Source organism: Lepidochelys kempii, chromosome 2 (genome assembly GCF_965140265.1).
Source record: "Lepidochelys kempii isolate rLepKem1 chromosome 2, rLepKem1.hap2, whole genome shotgun sequence".
Taxonomy (NCBI): Eukaryota; Metazoa; Chordata; order Testudines; family Cheloniidae; genus Lepidochelys; species Lepidochelys kempii.
The window spans coordinates 243,120,411-243,137,678 of record NC_133257.1 but is presented as its reverse complement, the minus strand read 5'-3'; the positions used below and the strand labels follow the sequence as shown (position 1 = coordinate 243,137,678).

The 17,268-nt window shown below is 40.5% G+C and overlaps 1 protein-coding gene across 4 annotated transcripts in view; it reads right to left on the bottom strand.

Annotated features, from left to right (window-relative positions):
- Window positions 1-17,268, bottom strand: part of CCNY (cyclin Y) — a 227,813-nt gene that overhangs the window by 67,250 nt on the left and 143,295 nt on the right. For all 4 annotated transcript variants that reach the window (XM_073334456.1, XM_073334457.1, XM_073334459.1 and 1 more), the window contains 2 exons: window positions 12,249-12,323; window positions 5,002-5,036 (listed from right to left, as the gene is read on the bottom strand). In XM_073334456.1, coding sequence (XP_073190557.1) covers window positions 5,002-5,036; window positions 12,249-12,323 — 110 coding nt within the window. The remainder of the gene's footprint in view (window positions 1-5,001; window positions 5,037-12,248; window positions 12,324-17,268) is intronic.

The following is a 17,268-nucleotide window of genomic DNA, read 5'->3' as shown; positions in this document are numbered from 1 at the left end:
GAGAAGCATTAAAGATGTAACAAAAATCTTGATCATCAATTCAGTCCGAAAGGAAAACAGAATCTGCTGCAAATGCTTGAGATAAAAATTGGCTGGAGGAAAACATGAACAGCTGATACAAGGTGGCTTACCTCCCTTGTTAGCAGCTTATTCTGAAAATTCCCACTTAGGTGAGCATTGGAGTGGTATGTGGGATTCAGCACAATCCTAAATCAAGTCATCTCAGTGTCTTTTTGGGGAAGGGTGTGAGACAGACTGCTACACCAGAGAAATCATCCCTCTATTTTAATTGGTTTTAAACAAACAAACAAACAAACAAAAACATTAACACAGTTGCTGGATCCTTCAAGCCCACTTAATGACAAGGTACAATAAAAACTCTGCAGCTACCTACACCAGACAAAGTTCAGTAAATCGCAGTAATTCTAGATCCCACTGTTTGTGTCTGGGTAAATGGAAATGATTCACCCAGCAGAAGTACTTTATAAAAGAGAGCATGCTAGTGACTATGCTGAAAAGGTACATTTGAAGGGAAGAGACAACAGGAAACCAGATCAAAAGAAGCATAATTGGCCATTTGATAACCTTGCAACTAAACTGCCAGAAAACTATTTCAGGAAACTGTGACAAGTTTGCTAAATATGACAACAAAAAGGAGCCATAACTACAAAGCTCCTGAATTACAATCACATTTTGTGTAAAAACGGACATGTTTTATTATAAAAAACTAAAATTGTACAGAAAAATTGTGTTTCCCAAGATTTCTCTTTCTGATTGCAGCTTACTTGTCATACCTGAACTCACAGGAGACGTTTAAACACTAATCAGTGGCTCTCAACCAGGGGTACATGTACCTTGGGGGCGGGGGGTACTCAGAGGTGTTCCAGGGCGTATATGAACTCATCTAGATAGTTGCCTTCTTTTACAACAGGCTACATAAAAAGCACCAGTGAAGTCAGTACAAACTAAAATTTCATGCTTATTTATACTGCTCTATATACTAAAAACTGAAATGCAGGCAAAATATTTATATTCCAATTCATTTATTTACAATTGTATGGTAAAAATGAGAAAGTAAGCAATTTTTCAGTAGTAGTGTGCTGTGACACTTTTGTATTTTTATATCTGATTTTGTAAGCAGGTAATTTTTAAGTGAGACAAATCAGACTCCTGAACCAGGTACAGTAGTCTGGAAAGATAGAGAGCGACTATACTAGCTCAAACTATTAAAATGCTGTACAGAAAATAACAATATTCTAGGTGCCAATCTTCCTGGTTACAGGTCACAGAAGGAGAATAAGTACAGGTAGAAATTTTAAAACCTAACAATGATCTTGGAGAGAAATAACTTGCAAGAAAGGAGCGTTTTCCTCTGTATTGTGACAAGCAGCTTTTGTACAAGGGAAGCAAAACAACCACCCAGAGTTTATGTCCTCTTGCCTGTTCCCTGCAGCACATGTGGGCAAGTCAGTTAGGAAACAGATTACTTATTACGGTGCCAAACAAAGCCAACTCCTCTTACAAACATGCCTTAATAAGCATAGAAAGATGAGCCTGGTGCCAGAGAGACTAAGTAATCGATAGAGTACACGAACAATACTTGCTTTACCCTTAAACATTGTCTATAATTTGCCACATTAAGCTGTTGGCAAATTGCAGCATCTTAAGCTATTTACTCCCATTCACTTCAAATAAGGAGATCAGTTCCTTCTGGCCTTAAAAATCATAGTTCCTTCTGCCCTTAAAAATCTAGGAGCCACCTTAGTTTACTATGTTTAGAAGTACCCAAGCAACATTTGCAAGTGTGATCTCCAATTTTGGGTGCCCAACTTTAGAAATCTGAAGCCTGATTATTTAGGAGGTGCTGAGCACCCTCAGCTACTCCTGACATCAGTTTGAGTTACGGTTATTCAGTACCCATGAAAATCAAGCCATAAGTTTCTGAAGTTCAGCAGCACTCCACAACTGAGGAATGTCCAAAATCAGGGGCCACTTCTGAACATTTAGGCCACTTGGCCCTTATGCTCTTAAGCATATGAAGCATAGCTAACTCCTATGGAGTGGTTACTCATCTGTAAGAACAAAACTCGTAGTTAGGGGAATTTTTCGGCAAGAAAGGAACAGCTGTCAAGAAAATTCTTTAGTTTTCCAATTTACGATAGGGATTGGTAAAAATACATTAAGGTAGAACACTGATATTCAATTATGTTACGGAGGATTACCTTAAGCACTAATGGAATCCTAGTAAACACTTTTTCCTCCCCTACATAAAAGTAGCAGTTTTAACCCTGTGTGTAGCCTTTTCATGCCACCATTTCGGTCTTCTGCTTTACCTTTTGGTCAAAGTGAAGTCTGGCAAGTAGCCCATGTAACACCGTTTAACTTACTAAACTATAAAAGGAGAATAAAACAAAGTAAAATCCAGTTTAGTAAAGGGGATGGCAGTTTTTTTGAAGCATTCACATTAGTTCTACTGTGATTATTTTTCAACCATTTAAAACATTCGTGCTGAGCACACTTTAGAATTTATCACATGGGTGAATATGTTGGCACATGTCTTAGTAGAACAATCCTGGATATTTGTAGCTCTGCCTAGGAATTCTGAGTTAGCAAGTCTCCAGCATAGCATTTTCCAGAACTGCTGTCAATAACGAACCAGTTGCTAAGACCACTTCCAGGTTTCCCCTCTCCGCCCCCTTCAGCAGATCTGATACTAATTATTTAGCCATCTCTTACTGAAAGTCACTGTTGCACTCAAGATAAGAAGGGCTCAAGCACAAGGATAACTGGGCCCTGTTAATCTTTCCTCCTCTTTATTTATTTGCCTGGGTGCTGAACAAGTCTAGCAGGAAGCAATTTCTGTACATGCATACTGCACACACACAGTACTACTGACTTGTCAACACTGTAGTGTCAAGCAGCTGCTTCTGTAGCCAGAAATGATATTTTACACAGGAAAATCACCTGACTGGTATCCAGAAGTTATCTGAAATCTTTAATTTCCATACACCTGGAGTTTGTAAATTAATTTCATTTAACCAAGCCTGAAAAAAGATCAAGTTGTAGGAATTTTATTTAACATTTTGAACGCCATCAGTAAGAAGGGAAATAAGGACATGCAAATTACCATAACAAAATATTCCATCTTTCAGGCTCTACATCATTCTGTCCTGCTGCAGCTGCTTAGTCCCACATACAGTTGATGGTTGGTCATGCACTATACTCTTACACCTATCATAAAACCCCCCTGGGAGCATGCTGTCAGCCTTAAAAGGATCAGTTTTCAGTCCTTTTAAAAATTAATACCACACATTTTTCAAAGTTTCGTTATTCTTCTTCTTTGGAATATAAAATAGGAAAACTTAAAAAACCAGAAAAATACACACACACACTTTTTTATATAAACACACTTTGGATGAGTGGGGGAGAAAGAGGATTTCTCTCAAGGCTTTGGCAAGGTTCTGCAGTAACTGTAAAGTCAAAATGTGGGGCGAGATTCTGTGCTGCTCTCCTAAGCGCAGGTCTTCACTGCAATTGGGAGGAGTGGTTGCAGCATATTTAGACATATTCAAGATCTAGCTAGACCAAAGCTCGCTTGACTAACAACAGCAGTGAAGCCGCAGCAACAGTGGCAAGTATGTAAAGTCAGAGCCTGTCTTCATTTTTACCAGAGGAATTCTCCTCCAGCTGGGATAAGCTTTTAGAGCCTCTTTATTCTACTTTAGCCCTTTTACAGGTTGTAAACGGGCCAGGGTAGGGATGAGAAACCCACCCATTGTGAGTGATGCAGTGGCAAAGCAAGTCAGGAGACAGTTAGCTGTGTTACCTGTCTGGACAATGAGGACTTAAAAGAAGAAAAAATAAGTTTTGTGTTAATGTGCTCACTGACAGTTATTCAGCACATATCAGTAAATTTACAGGACTCCAATACTGTGCATTGTTATAATATGACTTTCAAAATAGTTTCAGTGCAAACTATTCTCATATGCAGGTAAACAATAAAAACTAGTATTTTAGGAGAAAAATATTGGTTGGTCCAGTGTTGTCAAATCTCGCAATTTTGAAGCCTTCCATATTCTGTTTTTCTTAAAGCCTCAGCTCTTGAAATTACATAAGCAACTCAGCTTTTTATTTTATTTATTTATTTTAAATTAAATGTTTAGACCTCATGGTGGTAGAGAAAACCTTGAAAATGTGACCCAAGTGCACATTAATGGCTCAGAAACCAGGAGGCATATAAAAAGAACCTCCCAATTTTATGTTATTGACACATCTTATGATTTATTGGGACATGACTCACGATTTTTGAATATTTGGGGTTGGCAATATTGCTGGTTACACTGGGGATAATCCTTGATCTATAAAGCTCCTAAGGTGCTAAGGTAATAAAGAGAATGATAATAAAGGTCCTGATCCTGTCCCTAACACAGTCAACTGGAGTTTTGCTCTTGATGTCACCGGCAGCAGCCCCACAATGTATTCATTTGAAAAGAATAGAAGAAAGAAAAACGTAGAGGATAAATATTAAGACATCTAACTACTCCAACATTTACCATATATTACATATATGTTCTGCAATGCATCCTATCAGTTTGGACCTTAATAGCCCTTTTCAAAAATAATAGTGATACTCTACAGACTCTCCACATAATATAAATTTACACACTGCAAGCACATTTTTAAGTTCCGAGTTTTTCAAAAAAATATTAATCTGAAATAATATTGTGACCCACGCTAACACAGTGTGGCTCTCTGTCCCTTCTAGTGGCCATGCCACATATACAGGGTTGTGTGAATGCTACTAATTCCAAGCTAATGGAACTGGCCCTTTAGCTCAAATAGTGAAGGCCCATGCTTTTACATACTGAGGTCCATGGTTCAGTCCCCAGAGGCAACATTATACTCTCTCACACACAAGGGATTTACTTACAAAGACTCTTAGTTCTGCATAATATAGACAACAATGTGTATGAAGCCGCACAGGGAGACATTTTCACTTACGTGGTTTATATAGAGACTCTTGCGTTTTTCTCTCACTGCAAAAACATAAAATGTAATAGAAATATTATATGACTGTATTTTGTCTCAGTTAAGCTTCTGTTACACCATTTTTACGATCAAAAGTAGGAAGGTATCTATGTGTAACATCATTATTGCACTAACCAAGTTCACTCATTATTTGAGCACAGAAGGAACATCTCATATACCTGGACACTTAAAGGCATTTAAATTCTGCATTGTGCTGGATGATTAAAATTCTCATCTGTTTGGATATTTCACTATGACTGCGTGCATTGGAACTCTGCCTCCTAAAATCAGTTGGTGCAACTCTGCAGCCATTACTCATCCTGAGCAGTTGTTCTGAAGTCAATGGGACTACTCAATGAGTAACTCCTACTCAACATGAGTAACCGCTGCATGATCAGGCCCACTGTTATCAGACAAAATGCTTACAAGCAAAGGAGCAAGCTAAAATAAACTTTAATGTTACAACTGATTTTATATACTGGTTTAATTTTTGTGAATATTTTTCCTATTGACTCATCCCTTAGCCAGCCTGTGGAGCTCTGTTCAACAACTGTGATAACGCTGCAGTAACATATCAACCAAATTGTGGAATTAAACTAAAAATGGTTTAATGCCATAGGTGATTAAAGGCACTTTGGTGTGCTTGGTCCTGTTCTCTATTTTCTCTCTTACACTACGCCCACCACCGTGGTATCTGAGCATCTTCCAGAAGCACCTTAAGAGACACAACTAGCATCAGTCATGTGAGAGTCTCTTTTTCTCACTTCCTCTCCCTGGGAGGAATACTACGTATGGATTTTTTTAAACACTTTTTACACATTTTGATTCTATGTCTGCACGTATTCACACGCACGATTTCAGTGTATTCATATGTGCAACCTTGTTAACGGGTCGCTGTTAAAGAACACTTATTTTGTTAAGTGTATTTGATTGTGCAGTTTTCAAAACACAGCGGGGGGATTCTGATTAGCTAGTAAGCAGCTAAGCAGCTTGCTCGTCCTTCTGCTGAAATGCTGTTCTTTCTATTCTGAAGCTCCGGTCAGGGTGTTATTCCATCAATTAAGTAAATAATAAATCTAAGAAAATATCTACCATCATTTAGTTACTTAACACCAGGCCAAAGTATTTTTCTATTGTGTAATACAATGTAAGTGATGTAAATAATTTTCACAAGCTGCAGGCAGACACTTTACCAAGCACAGATGTAATTTCATAATGGCAAAATTTATTTTGTACTTGATCAAAACTTTACTTGCACACAATTAAATATCTAGGAGCATAACTTTGTTCACTGCGTTCATACTGCATGTTGTGGCATGCAACAAAATTAGTGACAAAATGCCTCTGAGCCCTGTGTCAATATTTCAGTTTATCGGCTTTTCCTGATCCCCCACTCTTCTCTTTCCATGTTCTTGCTCCCACCCTCCACATCATTTGGTGCCCTCACCGTTGTATGATGCTCTAGTTGCTGAAGTATTGCACTTACTGCTCATTCACCCATGCCATTTACCATCTTCCAATGCTAGACAGACGGACACAGACACACCCCTCACTCTGCAGATTCTCTCTCCTTGTGAGACCCAAATTGATCTTTTTCCTCATCTTTTCCCAAAGGAAAGTAAACTTCATTGAGCTTTATTCTCCAGTGGAGGACCACAGAGAGTCAGGCAGGACTCTCTAATTCTGCGCTGCCCAGCACTGACGCAAGGTGTATGATCCCTCAAGAAACCTTTGCCGGGAGCATCAGGCACAGCAGAACTCCACTCTGTCACACTTCCTTCCTATTCTACCCAAAACAAACCCCCTTCACATTAGGAATAAGGACATCTGGTACAGGAGATGGCAAAGCCACTTGTGCCAGCTTTTCACCAACAGAGTCCTTGTGCAGAGGGAATTCTTCACCGGCTGCCCAAGGGCACTTTGTGTGGTGTAAGCAGTGCAAAGTGCTCCTGTGCAAACCACAGAACTTGACCCCATTCTAATTAACTAGCATATAGTACCGCAGACTGCTACAGTTGTAGTATCTGGCTTCAAGAACGGTGGTTTAAGATGAAATGAAGCTGAACAGACTTGAAATCACAGTTTCGAAGTTCAGACTCTAAGTCCCTATTTATTTTTCTATTACATTTTTTTCGCTTTTTACAAAACTTGCATCCTGGGTAGATTTCGTCAGGCATACTAACAGATGGGAAAGCTGCCAAAATTTCTTAATTTTCTTTAAATGTCAAGGCAAAATAACCTGTTCTCATTTTTGCAAGCGCACTCAAATTGTTAAAACTGCATTTTTACTACAGTAGGATGAATAAATTATGCAGGATTAAAATGGGGGAGAAAAACACCTTTTTGTTATTGTGCTCTCTTAGTATTCCTTTGTGCAATGTGCATAAGCAGTGTTAATGGTAGACCTCAAAAGGATGAAAGGCAATATCCCTGGGTTAATAATTACACATCGATCAAAGCCTCTCATGTTTTGAGAGTTCCTAAATAATTTAGAACAGGAATACAGCTACGATTCCTCTTGTTAGAGGAACAAGGGAATTGACTGGTCCTGATCTAAGGGCTGGTCTACATAAAAACAGAGAGAAAAGGAGTACTTGTGGCACCTTAGAGACTAACCAATTTATTTGAGCATAAGCTTTCGTGAGCTACAGCTCACTTCATCGGATGCTTATGCTCAAATAAATTGGTTAGTCTCTAAGGTGCCACAAGTACTCCTTTTCTTTTTGCGAATACAGACTAACACGGCTGTTACTGTGAAACCTATAAAAACAGAGCACAGTCGGTTTCATTCCTGCTCATCCCATAAACTGGGGTTTCCTTTGAAGCCAATTACTTGCTAAAGTCAGCAATGCTGGTACAGTAAGGACCTAATGGAAGTGAAGGAAGGAGACAGCTCTATCTAACTAATGAAAAGGGGGATTTCCAACACACTGAAGTAGCAATCAATCAAGTTTCCCCTAACTAATACAGGTGGGGAAATCACTATTGCAGAGGCTGACTTTAAAAACCCTGAATTAACCACAGCCTCCACTTTCAACTCAGTGTGTGCAGCATATACACACCCTTTGTTTCCAGTCCAACACACATCCCATCCAGGAAGCTTACAAGAAGTGGAAACTTGGACAGATGACTAGGGAGGAGAATAAAAATATTGCTCAAGCATGCAGGGGTGTAATCAGGATGGCCAAAACACAACTGGAGTTGCAGCTAGCAAGGAATGTGAAGGGTAAGGAGAAGGGTTTCTACACGTATGTTAGCAACAAGAAAAAGGTCAGGGAAAGTGTGGGACCCTTACTGAATGGATTAATCAAAGACAAGCATGCCTGACCAACCTGATTGCCTTCTATGATGAGATAACTGGCTCTGTGGATATGGGGAAAGCAGTGGACGTGATATATCTTGACTTTAGCAAAGCTTTTGATATGGTCTCCCACAGTATTCTTGCCAGCAAGTATGGATTGGATGAATGGATTATAAAGTGGATAGAAGCTGGCTAGATCGTTGGGCTCAACAGGTAGTGATCAACAGCTTGGTATCTAGCTGGTAGCCAGTATCAAGCGGAATGCCCCAGGGGTTGGTCCTGGGGCCAGTTTTGTTCAACATCTTTATTAACGATCTGGATGATGGGATAGATTACACCCTCGGCAAATTCACGGATGACACTAAACTGTGAGGAGAAGTAGATATGATGGAGGGTAGGATAGGGTCCAGAGTGACCTAGACAAATTGGAGGATTGGGCCAAAAGAAATCTGATGACATTCAACAAGGACAAGTGCAGAGTCCTGCACATAGGACAGAAGAATTCCATGCACCGCTACAGGCTAGGGACCGACTGGCTAAGCAGCAGTTCTGCAGAAAAGGACTTGGGGATTACAATGGATGTGAAGCTGGATATGAGTCAGCAGTGTGCCCTTGTTGCCAAGAAGGCTAACGGCATATTGGGCTGCATTAGTAGGAGCACTGCCAGCAGATTGAGGGAAGTGATTATTCCCCTCTATTCGGCATTGGTGAGGCCACATCTGGAGTATTGCGTCCTGTTTTGGGCCCCACACTACAGAAAGAAGAGAGCCCAGTGGAGGGCAACGAAAATGATCAGGGGGCTGGGGCACATGACTTACGAGGAGAGTCTGAGGGAACTTGGCTTGTTTAGTCTGCAGAAGAGAAGAGTGAGGGGAGGATTTGATAGCAGCCTTCAACTACCTGAAGGGTGGTTCAAAAGAGATAGAGCATGGCTGTTCTCTTTGGTGGCAGATGACAGAACAAGGAGCAAAGGTCTCAAGTTGCCGTGGGAGAGGTCTAGGTTGGATATTAGGAAACATTATTTCACTAGGAGGCTGGTGAAGTACTGGAATGGGTTACACCTAGGGAGGTGGTGGAATCTCCATCCTTAGAGGTTTTTAAGGTCTGGCTTGACAAAGCCCTGGCTGGGATGGTTTAGTTGGGGTTGGTCCTGCTTTGAGCAGGTGGTTGGACTAGACTTCCTGAGGTCTCTTCCAACCCTAAACTTCTACGATTCTATTAAGCTTTTTTTTTGTTTTTAATGAGTTCTAAATTAAGTTTAAAGATATCAAAGGTGGTACTCCTAACATGCTAGGAAGATTGTCACCAGGCTTAGCACCTTGAACAGTCCCTGTGAAGAGGAGGGATAAAAAATGAAAGACTTTTTGCATAAGCAGTTCTCTGAGCCTACCATCTGGCACCTTGATTAACATTTATTGGGCCTTAAATGGCCTCAGTTCTTAGATGCAGTATACACTACCATGACTTGAACATTTGTACAGGGTCCTACGCAATCTGACAAATCTTATGATAACTCTGCTTACCCCCTATATAAACCATGTTATTGTAGTTTGGCATCATGAAACATTACTGAATATTTTCTCCTATCCTTACAGAGCAGATACATATATTAAATGGGCCTGAAATACAACCAGGTGTAGTGCTTACTGATGCTGTTTAGCCCACTGAAATGTGATTGTTCTGGGCACTATACCCAGTAGTATTTTCAGGACAGTGTTTCATATGGCAGGCGAGTAAGGTGTCATTTGTTTTTTCATTATCATCAACTCAGAAGGTTGACGAGCAGGTTTTATACCTCAGCTGGTAAATTTCTAAGGCAGTTCAGCAAGGTTGACATTGTTTTGTGAGAATAATAAATTCCTTCCTTTTCTCTAAGCTGGAAGAAGCTGCATAACTCAACAACTAACTGGGCTGAAAGCAATCAGATTTTGTAAATTAATTGTCATTTTCTAAAATTTCTCATAACCTACAATTACAAAAAATCAGTCACTAATAAAAGCATTATAATAATTAGAGCTGATCAAATGTTTTCAGATCTAACTTTGTGTGAAAAATTTTCACCTTTTCAGCCAGCTCTAAGAACAATATTTAGCATTCAAATATTACTTTGCACTTTCAAAATGCTGTACAGACACTAACTAATTAATCCTCACGGTACCATTGTGATGTAAGGAAGTGTCACCATACCCAATTTACAGACTGCCAAGCCCAGGGAAGGATGAGGCATGGTGCGTGTGATTAAGTGACATACCCAAACCTCACAGCAAATCAACGGCAGAGCAACAAGTTCCTGGCTCTTGCCCTCTCCCCATTATACCACGCTGCCTTTTGATTAAGGCTCCAATCTTGCAGATGCAGTCAGTAGGCCTCCAAGGGCAGAAGAGTACCCACACATAACCCACTGCAGAATCAGGGCCTAAAATGCATAGTCTCTGTAGACATTTTCAAAAACTACCAGAAAACAAACAACTAAAAAACGAGGTCACTAGAATTTCTGAAATACAAATGTGCACTTAGCTGAATAAAAATCTCAGTAAAGTATCATTTACTCAGTAAGTCTAAAACAGAGTTCATATGCCCCGAACAAGGAGCACAGAGAATGCACAACAACAACAGAAAAGTTGCTTGGAAAGTTTGGGTAGAAAATGACGTGCTTTGTATTCATTATTCACGTCTACTTCTGGCAAAACACTAACATCACTCAAGCTAGACATTGTAGATTCAATTAGCCAAAAGTAAGTGGCTTCCATTCCACTAATTACATCAAGAGGCTCTCTAAAAACACAGGCTTAATTTCTATCAGGTTATTTTTGTCTCTCAGTAAAAAAATAAATAAAATAAATTCCAGATAAATGAAAGATACTGTCAAACCATGCTGATCAATAAAAATAAAGGGATATTTTTTATTTGTTTTTAAAACCCATCGAAGGGCTCATGTGAACTGGGATTTACAGTTTTCAACCTGTCTGGGGGAGACATCAGACTACATCCTCAGCTGGTCTAAACTGCCATTGGTCCAACTAAGCTATGTGGATGTACATTAGCTGGGAACCTGGCTCCTTCTGTTTAGTTCTGAAAGACAACTGTACTGAAAGGTTTACACTTAAAGAAGCTAATTCTTTTACACGTTATTAGTATTTGTAGCTCCACTGTATGTTTTGAACTTGTAATAGTCAACATGCTACAGGGTTCAATTCTGTAACCATTTATTCATGGGTCTGACCTAAAGCTATGGAGAGACTGTCATTGACTTCAGCGGGCTTTGCCTCAGGCCCTGTGTGAATCTCTCTGCATATCCATGGGTCCAAACGATTTCAACATAGTGACTCGTATGAATTAATGTGTGGGACTGGTCCAACAAACCCCAATCATGAACCCACTCATGTGCACGACTTGATGCATGTGAGTAGTCCAATGGGGTCTACTCAACAAGACTATTCACAGGTGTCAACTTCTATATGTGCACAGGTGTTTGCAGGATGGGCCCACACCTTTTAACAACCTTCTGACACTTAAATTAATTCAATAGGTTAGGATTCAAATAAATTAGAGAACATAGCGATAACTATGGGCCTGATCCTGTTGTCCTTTCACAGGTAAGGATCACTTTGAAGTCAACTTAGATTTTATTGTTTTGCATAAAAGAAACAGGATCATATCTTACTGTGCATTAATTACTAACAATAAGCCACTGGGCCAGATCCTCAGTGTGTGTATATCAGCATAGCTCCAATTAACACCAGCTAAGGACCTGGCCAATTACATTTAGCCAAACCAATCTGCCATTGTTGTGTCTTGTTCTCCTGAAGGTGGGCAAAAATTCAAACAAAACCGAAACCCCCCACTTAATATAGGTTACTGCATGCAAAGTTTAGAAATAATCTGAAAAGAGAAAACTGTAGTAAATCCAGTAACCTACCGTCTGTTTGAGATTTACTGAGGAATATTGTGCTGGCCCGTGGGTGATCCGATGGGTTGAACTCCATGTTCAAATCTTGAAAGGAAGAAACAAAATTACAATATGTTAAAAGGTTTGTAATCACCCAATGCAACAAGCAGACTTTAGCCCTTATTTGCACAAATGGGCCCCACTGGAGTGAGGACTACTTGCATCAGAAAGAGTTGTAGGATTTGGCCTTGGGTGCAATGGTTTCTCCTGGACTGAAGTAAGACAAGCAGCTTTTAGACATTTGTAATACAAAGTCGAGAGTTGTACATTTTTCATTCATTTCCCTTCCACACCCCCAAGACTTCACCAAGTGCAGGAATAGAGCCTTTTGCATGTAATATAGGAGAATTAGGTACTGTAAAACAATTATGTAGAACCATGCAGACAGTAGATGGCTTTCCACTGTTATATGTGATTACAATAAGCAACTACTGCTGTTTAAATTAAACAATTAGAACAGAGCATTTAAAAAGGCTACATTTTTGGAAAATGAACTTTTCCCGGAGGTCCACAGGAAGCGTCACAGAATGGCATATTTCCTGCTGTGGCAACTTCATTTCTAAAAAGAATGCACCAAGATAATCATAAGGATGCCCTGTGGTACCAGGTTACAAATTAAATCAGTACCAGCCTACTTCCTCCTTTCACAACATATGTGAACTTCCAGAAAGTATTATTTTCCTTGGCAAGATTAACGCCCTCCCAAAAGATTCTGAGATGGCCATCTTATTTCGCTGAGAAACTCTGAACAATAGTGCATGATTACAAATAACATTTTTCATGTGGCTTTCCATACCTTACTTAGAAACAGCACTGGAGAAGTAAAAAAAAACAAACCATCAGATGACCCGCAATGAGATGGGTGGTGCTGCTGCTAAGATAATTACCCACTAACCTGAACCCAACATGCATTTCATTTTGTAATCAATACTTTAAAATTGTGTAATATGTCATTTTCTGTACAGTCATAAATAAAACCCAATATGGTTTTATCCTATTGTAGAGGTTTCCATGTAACTTCTGTTTACATCACAGCAATGTAAAATCAGTCAAAGCAATCTCCCTAACACGTAGCTGAACTCTGACATTTAAACATAGCACTTCAGCAACCAGGTGTTTCCTTTTATTCAAGTCTAAGGCCATAAGATCAGCCCCTTGTCTTTTCAGCAAATATGGATATTTTGGCACAGGTTCAGACACTGTTTTCAGGAAATATAAGAAAGAAAAACCGATGACCACATCTCTAAGCCGATCACTGCTTTAGACTGTAAATTGCTTACATACTATTGGCGCATCACTGTTGGATGAAGATTTACATCTTGTGAAGAAGTTTTCAGGCTCTGGATTTTTTTTTTCTTTTTTCTTTCATCTTTTTTTTTTAATCTTAAGCATAAATGTATTTTGCTGAGGAAGAGCTGTGTGGTGACTTGTGACTGCTGGCAATACACTGTTCACAACCCACAAACACACACACTGAGAGGGCGGGGGGAACACTGACACTGGCTTTTAGGCAAATTGGATTGCTCGGGAAATCACAGTGTAAGGCAAGAGGCTGTGCAGCCCAGTCAGAAGGAGTGAGAGAATAGTCCCCATCTAGAGACAGGATAAATGGACAGAAACCTGAGGAAGCCCCTGGAGTGTACCACAAGGGGGAAAATACCGGTGCAGCTTCCATTACAGAAGACAACATTTTGGTACCATTTCAGAGAGTTATCAGGTCTATATAGCTATATAAACTAAGGGTCTGATTCTGCCAACGCAAGCATAACTTTACTCACATGCACAAACTCTAGTGAGCTTACTGGGACTCCATGACACAGAAGCCCCCCCTCCCGCCCCCCTCCCGGCTGCAATCAACTCTCATGTCAGGCCCGACAAACTCATTACACATAACACATCTTACAGGATATGTATCAATAAGGAATGACATGTAAGGTATCTACAGACAGCTTGTGACTTAATCAGGACTCAGTCATTGCGAGATGTATGTATGGTGTAGCCTGATCTATAGATTATGTAATAATTATATTGATTACTTAAGAATTCCCAGTTATCACTTTGAGGGTTTCCAGGTTCCTGTCCCAAGATCAGGCCCAGTATTATTCAAATTATTCCACAGTCGGGAACCCCCATCTGCACAGTTGCAACACTCACACTATAGGAACTCCTCTCTATTTATTAATAGTTTATTAATACATTTAGCTCAGTCACAAGCACTCAAACTCAGTAAGGTAGACAGAGATACTACAGAATGTACATCTGCACAGCCATATACTCACACCATCCCCTTGCAGAACAACCTGAAAAGTTAGCTATCATCTTCTTCATCGCCATCACCTTCCCCCTCATCACCAGTGGCCATCATGTGGCACATCCCAAGGACTACATCTCTCTCTCCTACTGCCCCTGGGCTGGAATATAACTTCTTTCATATCTTACGCTGACATCACTACGCTTAATGCATATTCAGTAAGGGTATTCCCTCTCTTCCTTATTTGTATTTCCCCAATTTACTAATGTTGAGGTGCCCTTCTCTTCTGGTGAGTTTATTAATTATCTCAACTTCTTATCATATATGTCAATTCGTTGCCATGGCAGTCTTGTGGTTGGATGTTCTTTTCAAAAGTTTCCAAAATCTGGTGTTAGCTCATGTTCCTGTGGTTGGCTGATGTCATTATGGACAAAATTCCCCCTTACACTCTACTGCCAGTTCCTCAAAACTTAGGGGTTACCACTGGGCTGTTTATCTGTGCCAAAGTCCATAGGTCTCAAGCCTTGTGCTAACTGCTGAAGCCAATGTCTTACAGGATATAGGCCTGTAGGTTCCTTGCATTACTGCAGAGTATAATAAAGGCATATTTTAATAAAGGCAAGCTAGCCCTAGGGGCTATAATAGGTAATACTGAAAGAACAATGTAACTATTCTGAAAATATGCTTTATGACCTTGCAGTAAAAGTTAGTGGATAATATGTCTCAGGGATGGCCCATTCAAACAGAAAGGAACTGTCACACCTCCCTAGTTAGCCGATAATGTTGTACAAAGCATAACTGTCAAGCCTTGCTCCATTCCAAAACCAATGGACAACTGCAAACAATCAAAACCACTTGGAAGTTAAAAAAAATGAATATTACATCAGACAGGGAATCTCTGTCTATTAATAGAGACAAAAGACTGTTTCAGTATAACACCGAGCGGGGAGAGGCACTCTGAATCCATTCACTGAGAAAACATCTCGGAGCAGGGGTGTTTTCATGAAAGCTCCTGTAAAGCCAGCCAACTCTGCAAGAGACTGAACTCTGGGAGGAAAAAATACTTTATCAGTTAAGAAAGGCAACTCTTAATAAGTGTAGACCCTAGTTTAAGTTTTGTTATTTTGTTTTGTATTATAACCTTTCGTTTTCATCACATTCTCTAGTTTCTAGTTGAATCTCTATTCTTTCTTAAATAAACCTTCTTTTGTTTTATCATAAGTACTCACAAGTGTGGTATGCTATACAGGAGCATGGGGTTTAAGGTGAAACTGGTAATGGGAGGTACAGTGCTCTATTGGGTGCAAAGGATCTGGGATTTCTGAATCAGGGAAACGCTTCAAGGGAGTTGGGGACTGAGGCACAACTCTTGTTAACCTGCAAGACAAAGACAGGGCTGGCGTAGCCCGGAGGAGAGTGCCTGACTGGCTGGCATTAGGGAACTGACCCAGTTACCACAAGCAAGACTCCCTCACGCTGGAGGCAGGCAGTAACAAGATGACTCACAGCCCTGCGTAGCCTGAGAATGGTCACAGACTCATCTCATAAGTAAACTATACGTGTGCCTACATGTTTGCAGGATTTGGGCCCAAAATCTTTTTTACGCCAAACAATTTCTTCCTCAAGCACCTCCACAACATGAGATCCCACAACGGTCAATAATCCACCTCCCACTGTGGTATCTGAACACCACCACAATTACAAAAATATGCAATCAGACCAAAGACTGTATTCTTCCCTGGCATAGCATTGTGCCAAGAAAACACGACATATTCCTTGACTGATTTGCTGTCTTAAAAGCAGTTTTTTGTGGGAATGATACTGAGAAAAGGAGAGGCAAGTCTTACCTGAGCTCTCTGAGGGAAGTTGGAACATACACAGCCATTCCAAAATCTGAAAGGTGACTACAGGAAGGTCATATAGGTTTGGCCCCTAGAATGGTCAGAACCGAAGTCCCTAAGGGTATGTCTACACTGCAGCTAGCCGCATGCTTCTCAGTTCAGGTAGACCAGGGGTTCTCATACTGGGAGTCGGGACCCCTCAGGGGGTTGCGAGGTTATTAAATGGTGGGGTCGCAAGCTGTCAGCCTCCACCCGGAATCCCGCTTTGCCTCGATCTGTCAGCCTCCACCCAGAATCCCGCTTTGCCTCCAGCATTTATAATGGTGTTAAATATATTAAAAAGTGTTTTTAATTTATAAGGGGAGGAGTCGCACTTATGTGAAAGGGGTCACTGGTACAAAAGTTTGAGAACCCCAGAGGTAGACCGACGTGGGCTAGCTTTGCTAGAGCTAACCTGCTAAAAATAGCAGAGTGGACAATGCAGCATGGGCAGTGGCACGAGCATAAAGCTGCCCAATAGCCTGGGTGTGAACTCGTGTAGTTAGCCCATACCACAACCTGTGCCACAACACCCACGCTGCTGTTCTTAGCACGCCAGCTTGAGTACAGCTAGTGCATGTCTGTCTACCTGGGCTGGGAAGCATGCTCCCAGGTGCAGGGTAAACATACCGTAAGGATTATAGCTGTTAAGGTCTCTTCTGATCACAGAGAAGTAGTTTGTGAAACAATTCCATTTCAGGCCATTTAAAGCCTGGACTGGGAGTTTAAATCCAAGACATGATGATCAAAACATCATCTCCTCTCAGGTATAGCAACATAAAGAAACAGGGTTTAGTTCGAAGTAGAAAATCTCAGCAAACCCAAAAAGCTTAGGACATGTTAGTAAACTTTCTGTACT